Here is a 26,859-nt window from a genome sequence, read left to right on the forward strand (position 1 = left end):
ATTGATATCTGTCAAAATTACAAATACATGTACTTTTTAACCTAACAATTCATCAGTTGCAGGCATGTGATATGATAGCTATTCAGAGTTATTCATTTTTTCTTTGTTTATGATAGTAAATGTTAGGAGAAATGTTAAATTTCTATTAATGGGGGAATTTGTTAACAAATAAGTTATAGTTCATTTACTAAATGGAATACTATGTAGTTATAAGACCAATGAGATAAGTCTCTACATACAGATATAACAACTATATTGTTAAAAGATTAAAAATAAATAGTAAAGATGGATATGTATTATTTATAGACGCTATTTTTGTTGAAAGAAGAGAACATGAGAACATGGTACTTATTATATTTGCACTGAGAAAGTCTAGTCAAATTCATAAGAAATAAATCAAGAACAGTGGTTTCTAATGGGGAGTTGGTAGAAATGAAGGTATATATAGATTATGTTAATATTTTAATCATATTGATGTTATAGAAACAATTTTTCAGGAACAAATTGTTTAAAAAACTGCAATCATTGAATGTAAAAAGCACCTTTAAAATCTTGAAAGAATTTTCAGGAAATACGTTATTAATGGAATTAATTAAGTAGAATCAATGACTGATTAGTTGAAATGAGTTATCTATTGGAGAATGATGGAGCAGGACTAGGCTTAAATACACCTACACAGTTTAAATAATTCCTATCAATGTTATTATGAAGTTAAATTTAGTAGTAAAAAGAAAAAAAAACACTTAAAGCATATACAGCTTGATGGTTAATAGATATAATTGATTAACAATATACACGTAGTTCATTGGCTCTCAAGTTGGACTGCCTAGGTTTGGATCTTACCTTAGCCATGTGTTTTCTGAGTGGTTTCAGAAACATCTTTGAATCTCAGTTTTTATGCCTATAAATGAATAAAATCATACTGCTTCCCTCATTGACCTTTATCATTAAAATATATACTATATAATAAATATAAAGAGTTCACAGCATATTGCTACATGCTAATTTGAATAGTTAACAAAAAGTTAACTGCACTTTAATTATTTAAAGTGCAGTTTTGATAAAAGTAGAATATTTCTTCCTTATGATATCTTACATACCTGACACCAAATATAAATATGAAACACTATTGGGATGATTTTACTATAATCTAATCATTACTAGCATTTCAGGATTTGAAACAAAACACTATTAGTAGCAGGAAATAGGTGCCGTAATTAATATACCTAAAATCCTAAGAGAGACATCTTTAAAACTGTTAAAAAATAAGATACAACCCAGAGTCAGCATCTCATTTGTGTATGGGGGAATCATTCTATAGTGAAGCGAAATTGTGTCTGTGGGTGAAACTAACCTGAAGTCTAGGTGGGGTCGTCTCTACTGAGTTTTTTATTTCTGTAAGTACCTAGGACACAGCTTGGGAGATAATCCATATACTTTGTGAGCTGAACTAGAGATAGGTTTGGCATCTCTCATAAAAATTGAGAAGTCTGTTCCAAATAATAAATGTAGTTACTCCCACTGCTTGACGATGGAACTTAAACCCCCTCTCCTTGAGTGAGGGGTGGACTTACTGGCTAACTTCCAAAAAATAGTGAAATCTGATTGAGTTTTTCACTATTGAATAAGATTAACATCACCAGTCATATGTCATTTTGATAGCATGTTCCCTGATGCGATATGATGAGAAGGGCACTTCATCTCTGTGGTATTCTCCTAAGAAACAAATAACCTCAGTCTAATTATAAGAAAGCATCATTTGCCTCCCAGTTGAGCGACATTCTTCAGAATACTTGACCAATACTCTTCAAAACTGTTAAAAGACATGAAACACAATGGATGGGAACCTGCTAAAGACCAGAAAGTTCTAAATGTACAGTGGTATTCTGGATTGGATACTGAACAGCAAAAAAAAAAGTCATGATGAAATCTAAATAAAGTCTGTAGTTAATAATATTATACCTGTGTTCATTCTTAGTTTTGACATATGTACCATGATTAGGTATGTTAACATATGGGAAAGCTGGGTAAGTAATATAAGGGACATCTCTGTACTATCCTTTCAACTTTTCTGTAAATCTTAAGAATTTTCAAAATAAGAAGACATAGATAATTGAGTAACCTTCTCTTTGATATGTGCTTGAATAGAAAGCCAAACTGGCCCTTCATGAAAATGGCTTAATTACAGTTACTCTCAGGACAGAATTCTTACAAATGGTTCAACTAGATGATCAAAATGCCCAATGTTGTACCATAGTAAAACTATGACTATTTCAGCTTAAAATTTTTAAAGTACATGTTACTGAATATTTATTGTGGAAATAAAAGTTTCTCAACCAAGTATGTTTGTCTAAAGTCTTAAATTTCAAACACTGTTGCTTTTGGATAATTCTAAAAGATAATTTCACTCAAAAGTATACTGCTGCTGCTGCTGCTAAGTCGCTTCAGTCATGTCCTACTCTGTGCGACCCCGTAGACGGCAGCCCACCAGGCTCCCCCGTCCCTGGGATTCTCCAGGCAAGAACACTGGAATGGGTTGCCATTTCCTTCTCCAATGCATGAAAGTGAAAAGTGAAAGTGAAGTCGCTCAGTCGTGTCCAACTCCTAGCAACCCCACGGACTGCAGCCTACCAGGCCCCTCCATCCATGGGATTTTCCAGGCAAGAGTACTGGAGTGGGGTGCCATTGCCTTCTCCAAAAAGTATACTGTTGGTAGTTAGATGAATCAAAATGCTGTCTGTTAGTTGTTCGTTCTAGCAATTGCCTGTTACGTGTTGACAGTTGTTTAACCTAATTGCTTCTTTCTTTTTTGGACTAGTTGAAATTAGTCCACTTTATTGTCTGTTAGTAAAAAGTACTGGTGCAGATTCTGGGGATACAGCAGTTAAAAGAATTAAAAAAAAAAAAGCTGTCTTCTCATCTACTGTAAACTCCAAGCTTGGCTCTCTTCTACCAAAATGTTGGCTTTTGTAGGTACTTGGATAGGTATAAATGAGTCTTGATGTTCTGTTGGGGTACCAGTAGAGTAAAAATGGCAGTCTCTGAGGGATTTTTCCTCTCCCATGGTACTGACAAACAGCTAATGAAGTATGTTAGTAGCCTAAGTAAAAGACTAAAAAGCAGCAAATCTTGATCTCAGTGATCTCTGCCTTCCATTCTCTCTCCTCTCCTCTGTCTTCCCCTTCCAAGGCATATTAACTTTGACTTCTATGTAAGTTACCATCAGAATGGCAAGAGGTACCTGAAATGATGGGATGATTTTTCCTTGTCTTTGAACTTGTAAAAGTAAATGGATATTGGAAGTAAAAGGATATTGGAGTACTAGGATGCTGGCTTCAGGACCCACACCATGATAAGTTACGTACTTCAGATCAGTGTGCTTAGAGGGATCTTTGCCTTACAACAACCTCAGGGAGGGACTTCATATAAAATTCACACCAGGGTGATCTGAGTGCAACATTGTGAAAACAGGAGATAACAACTCATTTGAAGGGGCATAAAAGACAGAGACAAGAGATAAGAGAGATCGAGTTATGTACTCAATGAAATAGAACTAGTGTGGAAGCTTTGATGGAATCTTTCAACTTTATTTTTTGTAAGTGCATCTGAAATTCAAGTAGACTACCAAAGGTGACATTCTGCCTCTTTAAATTATTATTTTTCTGTATTCACCCAAATTAGTAAACTGAAGATCTCAAAGCATGGACCAAAAACATAAAATGAGAGAAAATATAAAGGCATAGGAGACTTACCAGGACTGTTAAGAATAATTGGAGAAGAAACAAGATGGGTAAAAAAGATATCCTGAAACACTTTGTACCAGTAAAAACTTAAAAATGTTGAGGAAAATATAACAAAATTCCTTTCAGATGTGTAGCTCAGTACATAAAAGTAAGGAACATTTTCTCATATGCCAAAAATGAATATCAAACAAAATAAGAGTCATAATTCTTAAGAAACAAGATCATAATTTCCCCATCCTGTTCTATACATCAGTGTCTCTTTTGCTGTCTCGTACACAGGGTTATCGTTACCATTTTTCTAAATTCCGTGTACATGCGTTAGTATACTGTATTGGTGTTTTTCTTTCTGGCTTACTTCACTCTGTATAATAGGCTCCAGTTTCATCCACCTCATTAGAACTGATTCAAATGTATTCTTTTTAATGGCTGAGTAATACTCCATTGTGTATAAAATAAAATTTAAAAAAATGATTTGCAAAAAAATAAATAAATACGTATTGAACAGAAACTGTAAATTAAAAAAAAAAAAGAAGAAGATCATATTGAAACAAGCTATTTAGCTTTTAAACAAATAATAAAAATAACTTCTGGAAATGAAAAGGTACTAACTTAACAACTCCATGGACATGTTAAACAGATTATGTACTTAAGAAAGAATTGGAGAGTTTTTGTCATAAATGGATGTTGAATTTTGTCAAAGGCTTTCTCTGCATCTATTGAGATAATCATATGGTTTTTATTTTTCAATTTGTTAATGTGGTGTATTACATTGATTTGCGGATATTGAAGAATCCTTGCATCCCTGGGATAAAGCCCACTTGGTCATGGTGTATGATCTTTTTATTGTGTTGTTGGATTCTGATTGCTAGAATTTTGTTAGGGATTTTGGCATCTGTGTTCATCAGTGATATTGGCCTGTAGTTTTCTTTTTTTGTGGCATCTTTGTCAGGTTTTGGTATTAGGGTGATGGTGGCCTCATAGAATGAATTTGGAAGTTTACCTTCCTCTGCAATTTTCTGGAAGAGTTTGAGCAGGATAGGTGTTAGCTCTTCTCTAAATTTTTGGTAGAATTCAGCTGTGAAGCCGTCTGGACCTGGGCTTTTGTTTGCTGGAAGATTTCTGATTACAGTTTCAATTTCCGTGCTTGTGATGGGTCTGTTAAGATTTTCTTTTTCTTCCTGGTTCAGTTTTGGGAAGTTGTACTTTTCTAAGAATTTGTCCATTTCTTCCACGTTGTCCATTTTATTGGCATATAATTGCTGATAGTAGTCTCTTATGATCCTTTGTATTTCTGTGTTGTCTGTTGTGATCTCTCCGTTTTCATTTCTAATTTTATTGATTTGAATTTATGATAAAAACTCTGCAGAAAGCAGGAATAGAAGGAGCATACCTCAACATCATAAAAGCTATATATGACAAACCCACAGCAAACATTATCTTCAATGGTGAAAAATTGAAAGCATTTCCTCTAAAGTCAGGAACAAGACAAGGGTGCCCACTTTCACCATTACTATTCAACATAGTTTTGCAAGTTTTGGCCACAGCAATCAGAGCAGAAAAAGAAATAAAAGGAATCCAAATTGGAAAAGAAGAAGTAAAGCTCTCACTATTTGCAGATGACATGATCCTCTACATAGAAAACCCTAAAGACTCCACCAGAAAATTACTAGAACTAATCAATGACTATAGTAAAGTTGCAGAATATAAAATCAACACACAGAAATCCCTTGCATGCCTATACGTTAATAATGAGAAAATAGAAAGAGAAATTAAGGAAACAATCCCATTCACCATTGCTACGAAAAGAATATAATACTTAGGAATATATCTACCTAAAGAAACTAAAGACCTATATATAGAAAACTATAAAACACTGTGAAAGAAATCAAAGAGGACACTAATAGATGGAGAAATATACCATGTTCTTGGATTGGAAGAATCAATATAGTGAAAATGAGTATACTACCAAAAGCAATTTACAGATTCAATGCAATCCCTATCAAGCTACCAATGGTATTCTTCACAGAGCTAGAACAAATAATTTCACAATTTGTATGGAAATACAAAAAACCTTGAATAGCCAAAGTGATCTTGAGAAAGAAGAATGGAACTGGAGGAATCAACCTACCTGACTTCAGGCTCTACTACAAAGCCACAGTCATCAAGACAGTATGATACTGGCACAAAGACAGAAATATAGATCAATGGAACAAAATAGAAAGTCCAGAGATAAATCCACGCACATATGGACACCTTATCTTTGACAAAGGAGGCAAGAATATACAATGGATTAAAGACAATCTCTTTAACAAGTGGTGCTGGGAAAACTGGTCAACCACTTGTAAAAGAATGAAACTAGAGCACTTTCTAACACCATACACAAAAATAAACTCAAAATGGATTAAAGATCTCAACGTAAGACCAGAAACTATAAAACTCCTAGAGGAGAACATAGGCAAAACACTCTCTGACATACATCACAGCAGGATCCTCTATGACCCACCTCCCAGAATATTGGAAATAAGAGCAAAAATAAACAAATGGGACCTAATTGACCTTAAAAGCTTCTGCACAACAAAGGAAACTATAAGCAAGGTGAAAAGACAGCCTTCAGAATGGGAGAAAATAATAACAAATGAAGCAACAGACAAACAACTAATCTCAAAAATATACAAGCAATTCCTACAGCTCAATTCCAGAAAAATAAATGACCCAATCAAAAAATGGGCCAAAGAACTAAATAGACATTTCTCCAAAGAAGACATACAGATGGCTAACAAACACATGAAAAGATGCTCAACATCACTCATTATCAGAGAAATGCAAATCAAAACCACTATGAGGTACCATTTCACGCCAGTCAGAATGGCTGCGATCCAAAAGTCTACAAGCAATAAATGCTGGAGAGGGTGTGGAGAAAAGGGAACCCTCTTACACTGTTGGTGGGAATGCAAACTAGTACAGCCACTATGGAGAACAATGTGGAGATTCCTTAAAAAACTGGAAATGGAACTGCCTTATGATCCAGCAATCCCACTGCTGGGCATACACTCTGAGGAAACCAGAATCAAAAGAGACACATGTACCCCAATGTTCATCGCAGCACTGTTTATAATAGCCAGGACATGGAAGCAACCTAGATGTCTATCAGCAGATGAATGGATAAGAAAGCGGTGGTACATATACACAATGGAGTATTACTCAGCCATTAAAAAGAATACATTTGAATCAGTTCTAATGAGGTGGATGAAACTGGAGCCTATTATACAGAGTGAAGTAAGCCAGAAAGAAAAACACCAATACAGTATACTAATGCATATGTATGGAATTTAGAAAGATGGTAACAATAACCCTGTATACAAGACAGCAAAAGAGACACTGATGTATAGAACAGTCTTTTGGACTCTGTGGGAGAGGGAGAGGGTGGGATGATTTGGGAGAATGGCATTGAAATATGTATAATACCATGTAAGAAACGAGTTGCCAGTTCAGGTTCGATGCACGATACTGGATGCTTGGGGCTGGTGCACTGGGAAGACCCAGAGGGATGGTATGGGGAGGGAGGAGGGAGGAGGGTTCAGGATGGGGAACACATGTATACCTGTGGCAGATTCATTTTGATATATGGCAAAACCTATACAATATTGTAAGTTTAAATAAAATAAAATTTAAAAAAAAAAGAAAGAATTGGTGAACTAGAAGAAATATGTGTAAGGAGCACCTAGAAACAAAGATGACAAATAGGAAAGGAGGCTAAGTGTGTATAGAAAGCATGAAAGATTTCATAGAATAAAATACCTAGGGATAAGTTTAACCAAGGAAATTGAAAGATCTGTGTACTGAAAACTATGACATTGATAAGGAAAAAAAAAAGTTGAAGACACAGACAAAGGTAAAGATATACATGCTCATGGTTTGGATGAATCAATTTTGTTAAAATGCCCATACTACCCAAAGTGATCTACAGATTGAATGCAATTGCTATGAAAATGACAGTGGCATTTCCTTACAGATAAAGACAAACAATTCTAAAATGTTTATGGAACCACAGAAGACACTGAATAACTGAAGCACTCTTGAGAAAGAGCAAAGCTGAAGGCATCACATTTCCCGATTTTAGATTATAATCCAAACTTACAGTTTTCAAAACCGTATGCTATGCTAAGTCACTTCAGTCGTGTCCGACTCTGTGCGACCCCACAGATGGCAGCCCACAAGGCTCTCCCGTCCCTGGGATTCTCCAGGCAAGAACACTGGAGTGGGTTGCCATTTCCTTCTCCAATGCATGAAAGCAAAAAGTGAAAGTGAAGTCGCTCAGTCGTGTCTGACTCTTAGCGACCCCATGGTTTGCAGCCTAACAGGCTCCTCCGTCCATGGGATTTTCCAAGCAAGAGTACTGGAGTGGGGTGCCATTGCCTTCTCCGATTCAAAACCATATAGTCTTAGCATAAAAACAGACACATAAGTCAAAGGAACAAATAGTCCAGAAATACAGCTGACATACATCACTAGTACTTCTTGACGAAGAAGCCAAGACATAACAACGAGGAAAAAATAATCTCTGGTGTAAATGATGGGAAAACTGGACCATGTTCAGTTCAGTTCAGTCGCTTGGTTGTGACTGACTCTTTGCGACCCCATGGACTGCAGCACGCCAGGCCTCCCTGTCCATCAGCAACTCCTGGAGTTTCCTCAAACGCATGTCCATTGAGTTGGTGATGCCATCCAAGCATCTCATCCTCTGTCGTCCCCTTCTCCTCCTGCCTTCTTTCCATCTTTCCCAGCCTCAGAATCTTTTCAAGTAAGTCAACTCTTTGCATCAGGTGGCCAAAGTATTAGAGTTTCAGCTTCAACATCAGTCCTTCCAATGAATATTCAGGACTGATCTCCTTTAGGATTGACTGGTTTCATCTCCTTGCAGTCCAAGGGACTCTCAAGAGTCTTCTCCAACACCACAGTTCAAAAGCATCAATTCTTTGGCACTCAGCTTTCTTTATAGTCCAACTCTCACATCCATACATGACTACTGGAAAAACTGGATCCTTGACTAGACAGACTTTTGTTGGCAAAGTAACGTCTCTTTTGAGTATGCTGTCTAGGTTGGTCATAACTTTCCTTCCAAGGAGTAAATGTCTTTTAATTTCATGGCTACAGTCACCATCTGCAGTGATTTTGGAGCCCCCCCAAAATAAAGTAAGGCACTGTTTCCACTGTTCCCCATCTATTTGCCATGAAGTGATGGGACCAGACGCCATGATCTTAGTTTTTTGAATGTTGAGTTTTAAGCCAACTTTTTCATTCTCCTCTTTCACTTTCATTAAGAGGCTCTTTAGTTCTTTTTCACTTTCTGCCATAAGGGTGTCATCTGCATATCTGAGGTTATTGATATTTCTCCCGGCAATCTTGATTCAGCTTGTGCTTCTTTCAGCCTGGTGTTGCTCATGATGTTAAATAAGAAGTTAAATAAGCAGAGTGACAATATACAGCCTTGACGTACTCCTTTTCCTATTTGGAACCAGTCCATTGTTCCACATCCAGTTCTAACTGTTGCTTTTTGACCTAAGTACAGATTTCTCAAGAGGCAGGTCAGGTGGTCTGGTATCCCCATGTCTTTCAGAATTTTCCACAGTTTATTGTGATCCACACAGTCAAAGGCTTTGGCATAGTCAATAAAGCAGAAATAGATGTTTTTCTGGAACTCTCTTCGTTTTTCCATGATCCAGTGGATGTTGGCTGTTTGATCTCTGGTTCCTCTGCCTTTTCTAAAACCACCTTGAACATCTGGAAGTTCACGGTTCATGCATTGCTGAAGCCTGGCTTGGAGAAATTTGAGCATTACTTTGCTATCGTGTGAGATGAATGCAATTGTTCGGTAGTTTGAGCATTCTTTGGCATTGCCTTTCTTTGGGATTGGAATGAAAACTGACCTTTTGCACTGACCTTGGCCACTGCTGAGTTTTCCAAATTTGCTGGCATATGGAATGCAGCACTTCCACAGCATCATATTTTAGGATTTGAAATAGCTCAACTGGAATTCCATCACCTCCACTAGCTTTGTTCGTAGCAATGCTTCCTAAAGACTACTTGACTTCTCATTCCAGGATGTCTGGCTCTAGGTGAGTGATCACACCATCTTGATTATCTTGGTTGTGAAGATCTTTCTTGTGCAGTTCTTCTGTGTATTCTTGCCACCTCTTCTTAGTATCTTCTGCTTCTGTTAGGTCCGTACCATATTTGTCTTTTATCAAGCCCATCTTTGCATGAAATGTTCCCTTGGTATCTCTAATTTTCTTGAAGAGATCTCTAGTCTTTCCCTTCTATTGTTTTCCTCTGTTTCTTTGCACTGATCACTGAGGAAGGCTTTCTTATCTCTCTTTGCTATTCTTTGGAACTCTGCATTCAAATGGTTATATCTTTCCTTTTCTCCTTTGCTTTTCACTTTTCTTTTCCCAGCTATTTGTAAGGCCTCCTCAGACAGCCATTTTGATTTTTTGCCTTTCTTTTTCTTGGGGATAGTCTTGATCAACACCCTCTTCCTGCAACACAAGAGAAGCCTCTACACATGGACATCACCAAATGGCCAACACTGAAATCAGATTGATTATATTCTTTGCAGCCAGAGTTGGAGAAGCTCTATACAGTCAGCAAAAACAAGACTGGAAGCTGACTGTGGCTCAGATCATGAACTCCTTATTGCCAAATTCAGACTTAAATTGAAGAAAGTAGGGAAAACTACTAGACCATTTAGTTATGATCTAAATCAAATCCCTTATGATTATACAGAGAAAGTGAGAAATAGGTTTAAGGGACTAGATCTGATAGAGTGCCTGATGAACTATGGGCAGAGATTCATGAAAACTGTACAACCAAATGCCAAAGGATGAAACTGGAATTCTGTCTTATGCATTAAGTAAAAATTATCTCGAAAAATAAAAAATAACTCAAAATGGATTAAAGACTTGAGCATTACACCAAAAAACATAGGAGGTAAGCTCTTTGATGTAAGTCTTGGCAGTGGTTTTATGGATTTGACAACAAAAGCAAAAATAATCAATTATATCAATCTAAAAAATTTCTGTCTAGCAAAGGAAAATCAACAATATGAAAAAGAAACCTACTGAATGGGAGAAATATATGCAAATCATATCACTGATAAGATATTAATATATAAAATATATAAATACTTGATAAACTTAGGAGCAAACAACCCAATTTAGAAATAGAAGATGTGAATAGACATTTTCCCAAGGAAGACCTACAACAGGTACAGGAAAATGTGCTCAGTATCCCTAATGTAAATCTAAGCCATACCTGTTAGAATGACTGTTATCAAAAAGGTAAGAGACACAAAGAAAACAGTCCATGTGCACTGTTGGTGTGAATATAAATCGGTGCATCCACTATGGAAAACATTATGGAGATTCTTCAAAAAATTAAAAGTAGAACTGTTGTATGGTCGAATGATGTCACTTCTGGGAGTCTATATACAATGGGATTAAAATCAGAATCTCAAAGAGATTTCTGTACCCTCATGTTCATTACAGCATTACTTGCAAATAGCCAGGACATGGAAACAACCTAAATGTTCATCTGTGGGAGAATAGATAAAGAAAATGTGGACAGCTAGGCTGTAGATTTCCCTGTTTTTTTATTTATAAAGTGGAATATTACCCAAGCATAAAAATAAGGCTATCCTGTCATATGGCACAACTTGGATGGATCTTGAGGGCTCTATACTAAGTGAAATAAGTCAGACAGAGAAAGACAAATACTCTGTCATCTCAGTCGTATGTGGAATCTGTAGAAACCAAACTCATAGAAATCGACAACAAATGGGGCGCTTCCCACAGCCTGCAGGGTAGAGACTAGGAGAAAGGAGTGGATGAGGTCAAAAGGTACAAGCTTCCAATTGTAAGATAAATGAGGTCTGGGGATGAAGTGTACAGTATGGTCACTATAGTTAACAATACTTTATTGTATATTTGAAAGTTTCTAAGAGCATAGATTTTACCACAAGAAAATATTTTCATCACAAGTTTTGTGAAATTGCTAGATGAAATAAATACCACACTTGAAATCACAATGAAAAATAGAAGATAATTTGGTTTGAATAAAAGCAAAACCACAATGCAGTCCTCATGTATTGCTGATGAACTGAATGCATAGAGTTGGGTCTTTCATTAGATGTCCTGTGGGAAACAAAATCATGTGATTGACAGGGCCAGTGCACCCGCTTTATGCCTGAAATGATGAATGCCATTTTTGGCTTTATCTTGACTGCTGTGCAGCAGCATTTATTGGTGAGCATTGTTTTAAAGGAAACTGCAATAGGAAGTTGCTTCATCTCTTCCCTGGTATAAACACAACATTCTTCAAGTCCCCCCAAGAACTGGAATTAAGCTCCTGAATAAGCATTTACACTGTAGGAGATAATCAAGAGAGCATGCATTTCTTTAGTAGTTGAAATTGTAGTGTCACAGTTAAGAGATTGCCCTAAATTTCAGATAGCCTAATTTAACTAGTTCTGTGTATCAAAAAGATATATCAAGGGATATATATTGGCATTTGTGTTTTCCTGACCGGGAACAAATGAAAGTGCCTGACTTCCTTTCCTTAGGTGTGGCTTGAGTTGGACGAGACCAAAGTCTTCCCCCTTGGTAATCCTGTAATATCCGTCTGTCGTGACATACATATAACCATTTGACTTGTCAGTCTTATTTGTTTTGCAAACATAGCCGTTGGACACTTGCCCTAGCTGCCTCTTGGGTTTAGGTAATTCTGCTGTCTGGACTGAGGAGGATTGGGTGAGGGGATCAGCTGTCCTACCTCTTTTGTGTATTGTAGAGTTAGAAGGCTAATGGAAAAGAGGATTTCCTGGTGAGTGATGTCCAGATAAATGGTTCATTATTTGATTTCTATATTAGTTAAGATGGCGAAAGCTCCTGTTACAGACAGTGAAGTTTTAGTAACTTACCACACTAGTTGTTTCTTTTTTATTCACTTAAGAGCCTAGTGGGTATCCTAGTAGGTGATTTCTTCAAGCGATGCTCTTTTCATCTGGTACCTCTTCATCCTTATCATAAAGCTTCTGTGTTGCTTCTATGGGGAAGAGTTTTTTTCTGTGGGCTAGACCTAAAATTGACCCACAAACTTTCTGCTCAAATTCCATTGACTAGAACTCAGTTTAGTGGCCACACCTAGCTGCACTAGAGACTAGAATTACAGTACAGCTATGGGCTCAGGAAAAAAGGAACAAAAGTTTGGTGATTATCTAGTCAGTTTATGTCATAGTTGCCAAATCCAAACAACAAGGAAAATCAATGTAAGAAATGAAATACGGAGGGTTGAAAGCCAAAAAGATCCAGATCCAGACCTGTAAGAAAGTGATGTGAATGAGAGGTGAGAAAATGTTCCAGGAGATCTCTAATAGAGCTGTGCTGCAGTCCATGGGGTTACAAAGAGCTGGACACAACTTAGCAACTGAGCAACAACAAAAATTCTAGGTATGGATTTGTGGGAGGAGCAGTTAAATGAGCCACAAATACAAGCAGTATTGAGTTTCCTTTACTTCTGCAAAATTACTTTGCTTTGTATTCATTTTTAACCATAATTTAAAATTTTTATTATTAAATTTTTACATAGATTATTTCATAGAATTTGGACAGAAAGGTTTTGAAAAATTTGTGCTCTGTGTGTTAAGGGAAACCAATAATTTAGCATAATACAATAACTCCTAAATAGTTATTAGAAATTTGAAAATTACAGCTGTCAACATTTATATAATATTTTGTAATTTGTATACCTAACATTTCAGTTTGTGCAGATGTTTTGAGAAGTGTTTAAGTAGCAGTCTTGGTAATTTAGAAGGCAGCTATGCTATAAACTGTCATTTATTTTAGAAGATGAAAGTTAGTAAACATAACTACTTCTGTAATTCTGTATCTGCTTATAGATTTTACTACTTATCCTAAAGTCATATGGTTATAAAATCCTGTGTGTTTAATAGTATTATGTTTTTCTCCCTTTTTCTTCAGAAGAAAAGTTGAAATCATGCATACCCACAGCCTTTTCACTCTTCTTGGAGAAAGGCTGATGTTGCACACAAACACTGTGACTGTGACCACATACAACACACTTTATGAGGTAAAAGTTTTTAAATGTGTGATGAGAATTTTAAACGTATGGAGTGGAAACTCTTCTATGTGATTCAAATAATAGTTGGTCATTTAATCTAAAAAGGTAGTAATTCTTAAAAAATAGTGAACGCATAGTTACATTTTAAAAACTTTGTTTTAAAACGTATCCACGTACAATTATTTGGCAGTCTTCCTATGTTGCGCCTAGGCCTTTTCTTTGAGTATTTAAACAGCAAAATGTTTGTTTCAATAAAAGTATGGGAGTGAAGAGGGATGCTTGTGCCCTGTATTTATTATTTTAATAACAGTAGGTTATTTTTAATTTTCAGTCAGTACCTTTTTGATACACATTAAGTAACTAGTACACTTAAGTAAACATCCTATCTTCTTTTTTGTTATTTTTAAGTCTGAGCAGAAATGTAGGAAAAATGCCACTGCTGGATGTCATGATCTTTTTCTGATCTGAAAGGGCCATCCATCCCTGTCTCTTGATTGTTTTACTCTCCATCCCCAACTTTTATAAGTAGCTATATTCAAAAGCAGAGACATTACTTTGCCAACAAAGGTTCGTCTGGTCAAGGCTGTGGTTTTTCCTGTGGTCATGTATGGATGTGAGAGTTGGACTGTGAAGAAGGCTGAGTGCCGAAGAATTGATGCTTTTGAACTGTGGTGTTGGGGAAGACTCTTGAGAGTCCCTGGGACTGTAAGGAGATCCAACCAGTCCATTCTGAAGGAGATCAGCCCTGGGATTTCTTTGGAAGGAATGATGCTAAAGCTGAAACTCCAGTACTTGGGCTACCTCATGCGAAGAGTTGACTCATTGGAAAAGACTCTGATGCTGGGAGGGATTGGGGGCAGGAAGAGAAGGGGACGACAGAGGATTAGATGGCTGGATGGCATCACTGACTCGATGGACGTGAGTCTCAGTGAACTCCAGGAGTTGGTGATGGACAGGGAGACCTGGTGTACTGCGATTCATGGGGTCACAAAGAGTCGGACACGACTGAGCGACTGATCTGATCTGATCTGATGTATAACTAAGCTCTCAAGTAACTTGTATAGTTTCCTCAAAGTTTTCTATATTACTTTATGTTGAACTATTTTAAAAAGTTTCATTCAAAACTCAGTGTGTTAACCTAAGTCATGAAATTAAGTCATAATATAAAGTGATATCCTTATTAAATATAATTTACTGGGTTTTTTAATATATGTAAGAAAAGAGGTAAACATAGGGTATAGCCTAAAATATAGTGAAAAATCATATATCCATAATTTATATATGATTATTCATTCTTTACTGTGACAGATGTTTACTGACTATGGGCAGTGTGTGTTAGGCAGTTTGCTAATTGCTAGGAATGTAGCAGTGAAAAGGATGTATAGGAATCCTGCACTCACAGAGCTTGGGTGCTAGTAGAAAAGTCAGTAAATGTTTTAGAATTCTGTCTTTTCCTTTATATGGTTAACTTTGGTAATTTCTTGTTACGTAAAAGAAGTTTAACAAAAAAAAAAACTCATTGGGGGATTTCCCTGGTGGTCAGTAGTTAAGAATCACCTTACAATGCCAGGGACATGGGTTCAATCCCTGGTCCTAGAAGATCTAAGCCCATGCCCCACAGCTCCTGAGCCTACACTCTAGGGCCCATGGGCTACAACTCCTGAAGTCTGGGCACCCAGAGCCAATGCTCTGTAACAAAAGAAGCACCGGAATGAGAAGCCCACGCCCCACAATGAAGAGTAGCCCCTGCTTACCGCAACTAGAGAAAGCCCACGTGCAGCAACAAACACCCAGCGCAGCCAAAGATAAATAAATTAATTAAAACTGAAAAAAAAACAAAAAAACAAAAAAAAAACACCTCCTTGGTTAATGACAATGAGCCACATTTTTTATAAAGATTTTTTCTTTATCTTTCTTCATTTGAAGTTGGGATCCAGACTCAGACATTATTTTCTTATTTACTGATTTTCTAAGTTGTTTTTTTTTTTTTTAATGACAACAGCCAAATGTTTACAGTCCCCAATTTAAACGTTATAAAGATGTGCACTGAAAAGTGATTTCAAACAGAATTTGTTCTTGGAATTCCTAATGAATCTCCTTCTATAGATACTGGCTTTAGTTTTGTCTGTATCTGTAACAAACAAAATTTGAAGACTGTAGAGTTAAAAGAGTTTAGAAGTATGTGGAATTTACTGGAAGACCCTTTAAAAGATGTATTTCTTTTGATTTGAACAAATAGACATTTTTTGCAGATTCTTTGTATATCTATAATTTGCAATTATGAATTTATTTTCTAAATGAAATTCAATTTCTGTCTTTCAGATTTTGACAGAGCAAGTATGTACTCAAGTTGTACACAAACCACATCCAGAGCCAGATTCTACAGTGAAAATTCAGAATCCAAGTGAGCAAAAAGCAATTCTTTAATGCAGTAGTAACATGGTAACATGTGAAACTAAATCAAAACTTTTCCCAACCACCTGAGTCAGTATGGTATTTATAGTTTAACTTACGGCATTTACAACTCGCCTACCATCATGCTAAGCATTTAGTTGAAAATCAGTGAATACTATTGGAGCAGAAAATATGATGCAGTTATAAATCTTTACTGTAACTTTTATTTGTTTTCAGTGATTCTTAAAGTGGTGGCAACTTTGTTGAAAAACTCTACACCAAGTGCAGAACTCATGGAAGTTCGCCGTTTATTTTTATCTGATATGATAAAACTTTTTAGTAACAGCCGAGAAAATAGAAGGTGAGTAGTTTGAATACAAAACAAAGCTTTATCCCATAACTAATCTTATTTTCTCTCCATTATTTTCAGTATCTTGCAAAGAAAAAATTTACATATCCTATATTGCTAATGCTTTTAATCATTAGAAAAGGCATTTATGTCTCTTTGATATAGTTTGCATACTTTTATTTATTTTTATATAATTTTATTTAACTTTATGGGTAATATATTTTAATTGTATATATGAATATACATACACCAAACCCCTTATTTAAAATGTACAATTCCTTTTCCTGGTCATTGTCTACCACCAACAATACTTGAAATGAAATTATGTTGGATTTACTCAGATCATCTGTGCTTTTCTTAAGGTGGTCTGATAACTGATTATTGTCATGTATTTTTAAATTGGTTGGCTAGGACATGGGGTACAGTTTGGAACCACGGTTCCTGCATGAGTTAAATTTAACAAATATTGATTGAATGTCTGCCGTATATAAAGCACTGTGCCGCACAGGTTGTCTTGGTGTACATCTTATTTGGTACAGTTTAGTGGGAAAGATAACAGTGAAATGATGATTAATTTATAATGTGTTAAGTGCATTGTGAGTACTACATGTGATGAGGGAGTAGGGAAGCAATAACTAATCTAACTGGAAGAGTTGGGAAAGCAATTTTAAATTATAGTATGGATTTATCTAGGTAGAAAAATGGAGAAAGTCATTCCAGGGTAGAATATTAAATGTGCAGAATAACTGTATACTTTGATTTACCTAAGTCAGATCATATTTTTTCTATTTATCTCAAATAGTAAATTCTAATATAATCTAAGAATTTTTAATGAGTTTCTCTCCCCCCTCCACAAGATGCTTATTGCAGTGTTCAGTGTGGCAAGATTGGATGTTTTCTCTTGGCTATATCAATCCTAAAAATTCTGAGGAACAGAAGATCACAGAGATGGTCTACAATATCTTCCGGATTCTTTTGTATCATGCCATAAAATATGAATGGGGAGGCTGGAGAGTCTGGGTGGATACACTCTCAATAGCCCATTCCAAGGTAACAAGGGATTTAACATTTTACATCACCAGGATTTCAGCTGTGTATTAAATGTCTGTAAACACTCTCTTGGCGCCATCTTGTGGGCATCTTGCATTATAGCTGATTCCTTTATCACAATTTTCTTTCTGCTCTGTTTCTGTTTCTCTCTGTATTTTAGGGTCCTGTTATAATTAAATTTTACACTCTAGATGTGACCCCCACATATGTTTTTTAGGATATCTGGGAACGTATGTCTGAATCTTTTAAATCAAACATCTGTACTGGGTCTTATAAGAATGTTGCATGAAATAGAGTCTGATATATACTTTTTAAGCCTTTCTAAATTGGAAATTGTTTTTAAGTGAATAATAAATACATTTAAAGTACTTAAGTTTAGTGTTGTTCTTAATTGCATAATCTTTATTTTTAATCCTAAGAATCAGTGTTTGTTTATATTTTAAATATTGTCTGATTTGGGGGAAAAGGAAGTAGTGAATTAAAATTTAGAATATGTACATATTAGAGTACAGAAGTTCAGTTAAGATTTCTCATCATGTGGTGGTGTCATAGGAAAAGCATAGGTGTCAGAAGTTGGCTTTTGATCCAATCTCTGCCACAGTTCAATTTTGTGGCATTAGGAAACTCATTTAATCCCTTTGCACAATGGTTATTAGGCTTTGTTGGCTGTTCACCCTCTAATAACAACTACTCAACTCTGTCATGCATTGTGAAAATAACCATAGACAATGTATAAAGTTTGAACATGGCTGTATTCCAAACAGGAAATAAGCAGATTTGATTCATGGGCCATAGTTTGCTAAGCCCTACTTTGGGGACTTGATTTTTTTTCTGTAAAATAAAGGGGTTTTATATTAAGGTAATCCTCAAAGCAAGATCTCAACCTTATTTCTATTATACGGTCATTTTAAATATAAATTATCATCATATGTGTCTACAGGATTTTAAACATTAAAAATTTTAAAGACCTTTATTTCTGTTATAAATTTATATTGTATAATATATCAGCACCTCATTTTTATCATTGCATTAATAAGTTTGATATTAGTGTTTTATGGGGAAACTCATTGCAAGTCTTTGTGTGAGAAATATATATTATTTCTAGCTACACGGTGTACTGATTATTCCTAAACAAGACTATATAAAGTAACAAATTAAAGTAGTCTTTATAAAGATACACTGTTTTAACATTTTATAACTATATATATATTTATAAATATGTGTTATTTTTTTGACCTCACTTGTTGCAATAGACACACTTTTTTTTCTTTTTTAAATATACGGTGAATATTGATGTAGTAATAGTACTTTGGGGCTTCCCTGATGGCTCAGATAGTAAAGAATCTGCCTGCAGTGAAGGAGACCTGGGTTTGATCCTTGGGTGGGAAAGATCCCCTGGAGAAGGAAATGGAAACCCACTCCAGTGTTCTTGCCTGGGAAATCCCATGGACAGAGGAGCCTGGCGAGCTGCAGTCCATGGGGCTGCAAAGAGTTGGACATGACTGAGTGACTAAAACACACACACACTCACACATACTCACACACCATGGTACTTTGGATATTGTGTATTATTAGCCAGTTCTGTTTTAGCTCAAATAAACAAAATATGTAGGAGTTCAGCTGGCATATTAACTGGGGTAACATTGAAATACTTCACTTAAAGATATCATTTTATTTAAATCTTTAATGCTAGTTTACCTGTGCGTTGACAAATCATGTAATAAATCATATATGACTATTTTGATGATATTCTAATTATTTGATGAAGTTAAGCATTTGTCTTAGGGTTATTAATATATATTTGATACCTTAAAATTATTGATACCATTTTTGCTATTATCATAAGTTTATATCTTTTTTTTTCTTTTAACATATACAAAAATGCCTTTAAGTGTTTTCTTTACCCATTTCTAAGGTCACTTATGAAGCACATAAGGAATACCTAGCCAAAATGTATGAAGAATATCAGAGACAAGAGGAGGAAAATATTAAAAAGGGAAAGAAGGGAAATGTGAGCACCATCTCTGGTCTCTCATCACAGACAACAGGAGCAAAAGGTGGAATGGAAATTCGAGAGATAGAGGACCTCTCACAAAGCCAGAGCCCAGAAAGTGAGACAGATTACCCTGTCAGCACAGACACGAGAGACTTGCTCATGTCAACAAAAGTGCCCGATGATATTCTTGGAAATTCAGATAGACCAGGAAGTGGTGTGCATGTGGAAGTACATGATCTTTTAGTTGACATAAAAGCAGAGAAAGTGGAAGCAACAGAAGTGAAGCTTGATGATATGGATTTATCACCAGAGACTTTAGTAGGTGGAGAGAATGGTGCTCTTGTGGAGGTTGAGTCTTTGTTGGATAATGTGTATAGTGCTGCTGTTGAGAAACTCCAGAACAATGTACATGGAAGTGTTGGTATTATTAAAAAAAATGAAGAAAAGGATAACGGTCCATTGATAACATTAGCGGATGAGAAGGATGAACTTCCCAACAGTAGCACATCATTTCTCTTTGATAAAATACCCAAGCAGGAGGAGAAACTCCTTCCTGAACTTTCTAGCAATCACATTATTCCAAATATTCAGGACACTCAAGTACATCTTGGTGATGATCTTGGATTGCTTGCTCACATGACTGGTAGTGTTGACTTGACTTGTACATCAAGTATAATAGAAGAAAAAGAGTTCAAAATCCATACAACTTCAGATGGAATGAGCAGTATTTCTGACAGAGACTTAGCATCATCATCTAAAGGGTTAGAATATGCTGAAATGACCGCTACAACCCTGGAAATGGAATCTTCTGGTAGCAAAATTGTACCAAATGTTGATGCAGGAAGTATAATTTCAGACACTGAGAGATCTGATGATGGCAAAGAGTCAGGAAAGGAAATCCGTAAAATCCAGACCACCACCACGACGCAAGTAAGTTACCCTTCATGTGCTCAAAATTCATTGAAGACATACGGAGTTGTTAGCACCAAAGCAGAGTAATTTCTTACCAGTCACACCATGTTTATACTTAATTATGGTAGAATAATAATTTATGGAATTGAGTGGTGTGGGTTTACATATAAAATAAATTCAAAATATCTGAATCAGATATCCACCTCTACCACGTTCTGTGTGTATAACTTTGCTCAACCTCTCTGGGCCTGAATTTTCTCATATAGTACAAGAGCTTGTGCCAGATTGAAACATGACCTTTAAGGTCTCTACCAGTTTGAATATTTTCTGTCTCTGTGACTACTTTTACACATTTGTACTCAAGATCTTAATTCTGAATACTTGATTAATTTTAACCTTTTAAGCTTCAAGTCCAACCCTGTTCTATGAATTATAGAGAAGAGGACTTGGAGTCCATATTAAACTAATTAATGAAATGAACAGGAAAGGGAAAAGGGAACTGTTATTTATCAAGTGCTTACTATGTTCTGGGCTTCCCTTGTGGCTCAGCAGGTAAGAATTAGCCTGCAATGCGGGAGACCTGGTTTGAATCCTGGTTTGGGAAGATCCCCTGGAGAAGGGAAAGGCTACCCACTCTAGTATTCTGGCCTGGAGAATTCCACGGACTACAGTCCATGGAGTCACAGAGTCGTCGGACACTACTGAGCGACTTGCACTTCACTACTGTGTTCCAGGCACTGTGCCATATGTTTTCAGATTTAATCCTCACAGCAGCCCTGTGAGGCAGACAACATGACTGAGAAAATTTGCAATTAGCAGTGAGAGTTTTCCTTATAGCCACATGTATGGGGATTTGTATGAGAAAATTAAAGACTCTCAGGCTTGGTAGTGAGGAAATGTTAGTGCTGCAGTTGGGCCTCACCATACTAAAGCTAGAAACATATTATGTTTTCTGATATGAATTTTAATTGTTGAGCTTTGAGTATATACTTGCCACTAAATAATACCTTATGTTTAAGAGTTGAAGAAATTTTTACCCTTAGTGACTTGGTTTTTGTTGCTGTTGCCTGGGTTTTCCATTCACCTTTTAATATCAAAGAATAATTTAGCATGTGTCCATTAGCATTATGTTAGAGAGAGTACACTGTACCTCACTAGTGTCTTTGTATTCAAATAAAAATCTTTGAAAATATATTCTGTATGTGGAAAAGGTATTTTTATTTATTTTCTGTTAAATACTGCCGGTTTCTATTTTTGTGGCAGTTGTGCTACCGTGATAATTAGCAGAGGAATGAAAATGCTAAATTAAGCCCAAGTTTAAAATAAAGGAAACCATGGTACATTGTTTACTGAGCTTAATAATACTAGGCTTGCCTGGTTTTCATTCTGAGTTCACAGACCTTTGTCTGGTTTTCTAAATTATAAAAGGCATTTGTTTTTCTCAGTTGAAATATTGTAAGTGAAATTCACTTTGAAGTTAACTTGAATCTGTTTAAGTAATATTTCTTTTAATCTTGTATTTCTGATTATAATTAGTTGATGATATATATCCAGTATTTTTCACTTTGAGTATTTGCTCACTTTCATAAAGAAGGAATGTGGTCTAATGTAAAGACTCAAAGAGGGCAAAAGAGGACCTGGTTTTCAGCGTGAAATTTGATGTTAAACTTAAGTATTGGATTGCCTTGCCTAGTTTCTGAAACATAATAGAATAAAAATAATAATAGTATCCTTTTCTTGTCAGAAAAGCTCCTGTGCAAGCAATTACCAGGTGAATGATAAAAGCAGATATACTAATCTATTAAAGTCATATGCAAAAGCTTTGCTCACTTAACCATACTTAACTGTTTTCATTTTGGAATCAGACATTTTTGCACGATACAAAAGTCCATCTTTTCCATCTCTAGGCTGTTCAGGGTCGGTCTATCACACAACAAGACAGAGATCTCCGAGTTGATTTAGGATTTCGAGGAATGCCAATGACGGAGGAACAGCGGCGCCAGTTCAGCCCAGGTCCACGCACTACAATGTTTCGTATTCCTGAGTTTAAATGGTCTCCAATGCACCAGCGACTTCTCACCGATTTGCTATTTGCGTTAGAAACAGATGTACATGTTTGGAGGAGGTAGAAATGTTTCTTTTCTATAAATAAGACTACTTTCAGTGGGGAAAAAAAATGACTATTTTATATTAGTGAAATTACCTGATTATTAAGTAAATTATATCATTAAAAATCTCACAAATGTATTAAAAAGAACACTGAAGTTTCTGTAGAAACATAAATATTTTCATAAGAGTTATGACCTGGGGTGGTTCACATTAAAAACTAATCAAGAATTTAGGCTTAAATTGATTAAAAAGCAAAACTTTGACATCTGCCATCACCTATTCTATATACAAAAGAGGATGAAACAAAAAAAGGTTCCATACCGGTTCAGATAAATTTCTACATTTTTATCTTTCAATGTTAAAATTAATGTCATATACTACATTTATTCTTGGTAATAAGATTTAACACATAGTGCTAAAATTTTAAAATCACTTATGACATCATTTTTAGAGCTTGTACTGTTTAAGTGGTAAGTGGACATCATTTCAGGTATAATCATTGAAAGAAAACAACATAAAAAAGTTCAATTGTTTTATGTTTTTCAGTTTAAATAAATTGAATAAATTCTAAAAAAGAAAACAAAGCCTACATGAATGTTAAAATTACCTTGCCTCACTTCCAGTTTTATTTTGTAATAGCACATATGCAACAGATTAATCAGTTTTGAAATGTCATATGTTCATGCAGATAAATTAGGAAACGGATGGCTGTACATAGCAATACCCTACTGTCAGCGATTCAAAAAATCAGTGGCACAATATTCTCAACACGCAAATAACTTCCTTTGCTTTTCTTGGTTATCCTTCGAAGATTCAAGGTGGTTGCTTCAGCTCCCAGAATCAATTCAACCTAGGAAACTTCCCTCAACTAGAAGGCAGGACTCTTCTGCTGCAGCTGTCACCCCATTCTCCTTCCTTGTGTCTTTTTTCCTCCTCCTCTCTCTCCTTTTTCTTCTCCTCCACTTCCTCCTATTCTGTTCTACTTTTTCTAAGTGAATCCCCTCATGAAATTCCGTATTGATATCTCATATATCAGCTGGATCATATGCTTTCTCTAAGTCAATTACCAGAAGACAGGAATGGGATTATAATGATTGGCCTCCACAAACACAGTAGCTGTGTTTTTAGCTGCCCACAAACACAGTAGCTGTGGTGAAACCAATCTTTCCTATACCTGATGTAGCTCAGCAATAGAACAAAATCTAGATCACATTAGCAGGGAAAAAGAAATAACTTTACAGAAGAAATCAGCATCTGCCATAGACAGTTTTTAGTTCTGATTTTATTTGGTTAATTTGTCCCTAGTCTACTTATGTGGTAGAAACAATGGTCTTTCCATTGCTAATGTTACATGCCAAGATACCTAGGGGGATGGTAAATAAGGAGACTGGAATACCGTGAAATACATTACTATTAACATGAGTATCAATGTGTGGAGAGACATTGTGTAATTTACTACCTGTTATATTTTAGTAGCCGCTGAGTGAGTGATACTCAACTTTCCTTCTCTTAACATCTATGTGTGTCTTTCAGTGCTTTATTTCATGGACCCTCATAAAATTCCCCAGACATAATTTTGTGTAATTTAACAAAATTTTTAAAAAGTTTAAATGATAGATAGCACTTTAGTTTTTAGGACATGAGAAATCATCCTGAGATCTAAGATATTATAGATGATGTTTTGCAATTCAGAAAAGGTTAGAATCATTGACTTAAATTTGATCATGGAGTAAAATTTTTTCTGTTAGAGAATAGTTCATATTCTTGATCTACAAGCAAACTGAAGCAGTGCATGTGTTTTTCTGGGAATCAGAATTGTATGTTTTGTATGGCAAAGCTGCACTGCTGACTTTTGAGGTCTTTTCCATTTTTTATTCAGTAAGTACTTGAATTTTTACTGACTCATTTATGCTACCCTGTCATGTAACTTCTGTGACTAGCAGTATATGTTTTCAATATGTCTGGTCAAAGCTGGAACTGCGGTCTGGTGATACAACAATTTGTCAGCTAACTATCCACTTCCTCTGCTTTTCAATACCAAACAACTAGCTTTTGGCAAAAATAAATGTTTCGGCCAAATTCATTGACCTAGTCATGTGTCTTTGAATCGAGTTAGGACACTGTAGTGTTTTAAGTAGAAATAAAATAATAAGTTAATATGCTTGGACTCACAAAAAATCCATGATGAGATGAATGCTGGTTTTGGTAATATGACATCTAAATTGTTGTAAATTATTTTCTTTTCTAATAACTCCATTTTAAATTTGCCTAGCTCTTATTTTTCACTTTAAAAATGACATTAAAAATAAGTTGTAAACTTTTTATTCTTAAACCAAAGAAATGTTTGTTTGTGTTTTGTTTTTCTGCTATTTTAGCCATTCCACAAAGTCTGTGATGGATTTTGTCAATAGCAATGAAAATATTATTTTTGTACATAACACAATTCACCTCATTTCCCAAATGGTAGACAACATCATCATTGCTTGTGGAGGAATCCTACCTTTGCTTTCTGCTGCTACATCACCAACTGTAAGTACTTTGACTCCATCTAGTGGTTATGTTTTATAATTACATTATCAGAGCATGTCAGTGGCGTTCTGTACTATAAACATGGATTTTAACAAGACTTGTTCACCTGAGAAAAATTTTTAACCATATAATTTGAAATTACATACATTTATATTCTCACTTCTTTTGTCAGTGTTGGGTTTCAGCTGTGTGTATTTATGAAAATATTTATCTGATAATTTTGATGAATGTAACTTAGGAAGAGCTATAACCATAAATGGTTTAACTTTATTTTCTCTATATTGTTTATCTCTTCAAATCTACATTAAAATAGACTGTTAAAATTCTTGTTATGTAAATCTTGAATTTTGGAATACAAGTACATATTTATTATATAACAGAGTCATGAATCTAAAATAGGAAAAAGTCATCTTTAGATATTCAGTCTGATATGATTAGCTTAAAATATTATTTTTAAGCTATTTATAGTAGTTTTATATTTCTATTCTTTGAGATTTAATCTCGAAGCCAGTAATTTGCTTCAAAAAGAGAATCAGATGAATTCTTAGAGTGTTTCTTACTTAGAATTTAGGTACCTCAAATAGAAAAACTATAAATGTCATAACATTTCTGTACTTGAAAAATTTGGTAATTCTTAAAAATCTCAAAGAACTTTATGTTAGTCATATGACATCTTTTAGAATTTTTATCTGACATGATTTTGTGGTTCAGCATTTATTTTTTAAAAATATAGACTTTCTCTTTGTAAGACATCAGAATCTATTAACATAAATTGAAAGATATTCAATGTTATTTATATGTCATTTAACATATAATAGATAAACAATTCAGTGTTTTAGTTTTCATTTAAAAATATATCTCTGATTCACGTAATGAAAAACAAGCGCCATAGCTAATTGATCAGATGGGCGAGAATATGCTTCTCATATTAATAACTGTGTTCTTGCTGCCATATTGGAAACTCATCTGTAAGCCCAAAATAGATCACTTTTCCAGAGAGAAACTTGCCATTTTATTAGGATGTCTTTTACTTGTTGAGGCAGTGTTTCCAAACTGATGTCTGGTTTTATTTCATCATTAACAAGCTTTTTCTACATGACTTTTTCTCACTCTCCCTTTGTCATCATCCCTGAAGCAGCACTGAAACTTAAATATTAGCAGCAAAAGAGTGTATACATCCTCAGCACACTTCTGCCTCACACATATATTTCTCTTTCATCCATGAATTTATTCAAGAGTCTCCAAAGGCAAGAAGGCTAGTTCAGGAGGGAGTGCAACAGAACAGGTCCTAATTAGGGCCTTCATGAAATTAGCAGCTGACCAAGGAAACAAAATCAGGAAGAAAAACAGCTGATGGTGTGTGAAGGGTGCAGGTATCCTGTAACATACCATCCCTTCTCTTTCATCTCTGATTTCCTCTCGTAACTTATACCAAATTCTGGTAAATTGAGAGTTGCATGTGATGTTAAGAATACATTCTAATATTGAGACAGGAAGAGGTTTTTGCCTCTTCTATCCATTGAAGATTGACTTAATGTTTCATCCTGGGATTTTTCTCCATCGTATACTTTTTTTATGTTTATGTATTATCATTGTTATCAGGAAATTTTAAAAAGTTATATTGAAATTTACTTTAAAGTATA

At 35.3% G+C, this 26,859-nt stretch overlaps 1 protein-coding gene across 9 annotated transcripts in view; it reads left to right on the plus strand.

The window, feature by feature from the left end:
• NBEA (neurobeachin) overlaps positions 1 to 26,859 on the plus strand; it is a 656,478-nt gene that overhangs the window by 195,000 nt on the left and 434,619 nt on the right. For all 9 annotated transcript variants that reach the window (XM_025263201.3, XM_044927359.2, XM_025263205.3 and 6 more), the window contains 7 exons: positions 13,778 to 13,886; positions 16,200 to 16,281; positions 16,509 to 16,632; positions 17,478 to 17,670; positions 19,586 to 20,596; positions 22,486 to 22,703; positions 25,063 to 25,216. In XM_025263201.3, the coding sequence (XP_025118986.2) occupies positions 13,778 to 13,886; positions 16,200 to 16,281; positions 16,509 to 16,632; positions 17,478 to 17,670; positions 19,586 to 20,596; positions 22,486 to 22,703; positions 25,063 to 25,216 (1,891 nt within the window). The remainder of the gene's footprint in view (positions 1 to 13,777; positions 13,887 to 16,199; positions 16,282 to 16,508; positions 16,633 to 17,477; positions 17,671 to 19,585; positions 20,597 to 22,485; positions 22,704 to 25,062; positions 25,217 to 26,859) is intronic.

This window comes from Bubalus bubalis, chromosome 13 (assembly GCF_019923935.1).
Source record: "Bubalus bubalis isolate 160015118507 breed Murrah chromosome 13, NDDB_SH_1, whole genome shotgun sequence".
In the NCBI taxonomy this organism is placed as follows: Eukaryota; Metazoa; Chordata; class Mammalia; order Artiodactyla; family Bovidae; genus Bubalus; species Bubalus bubalis.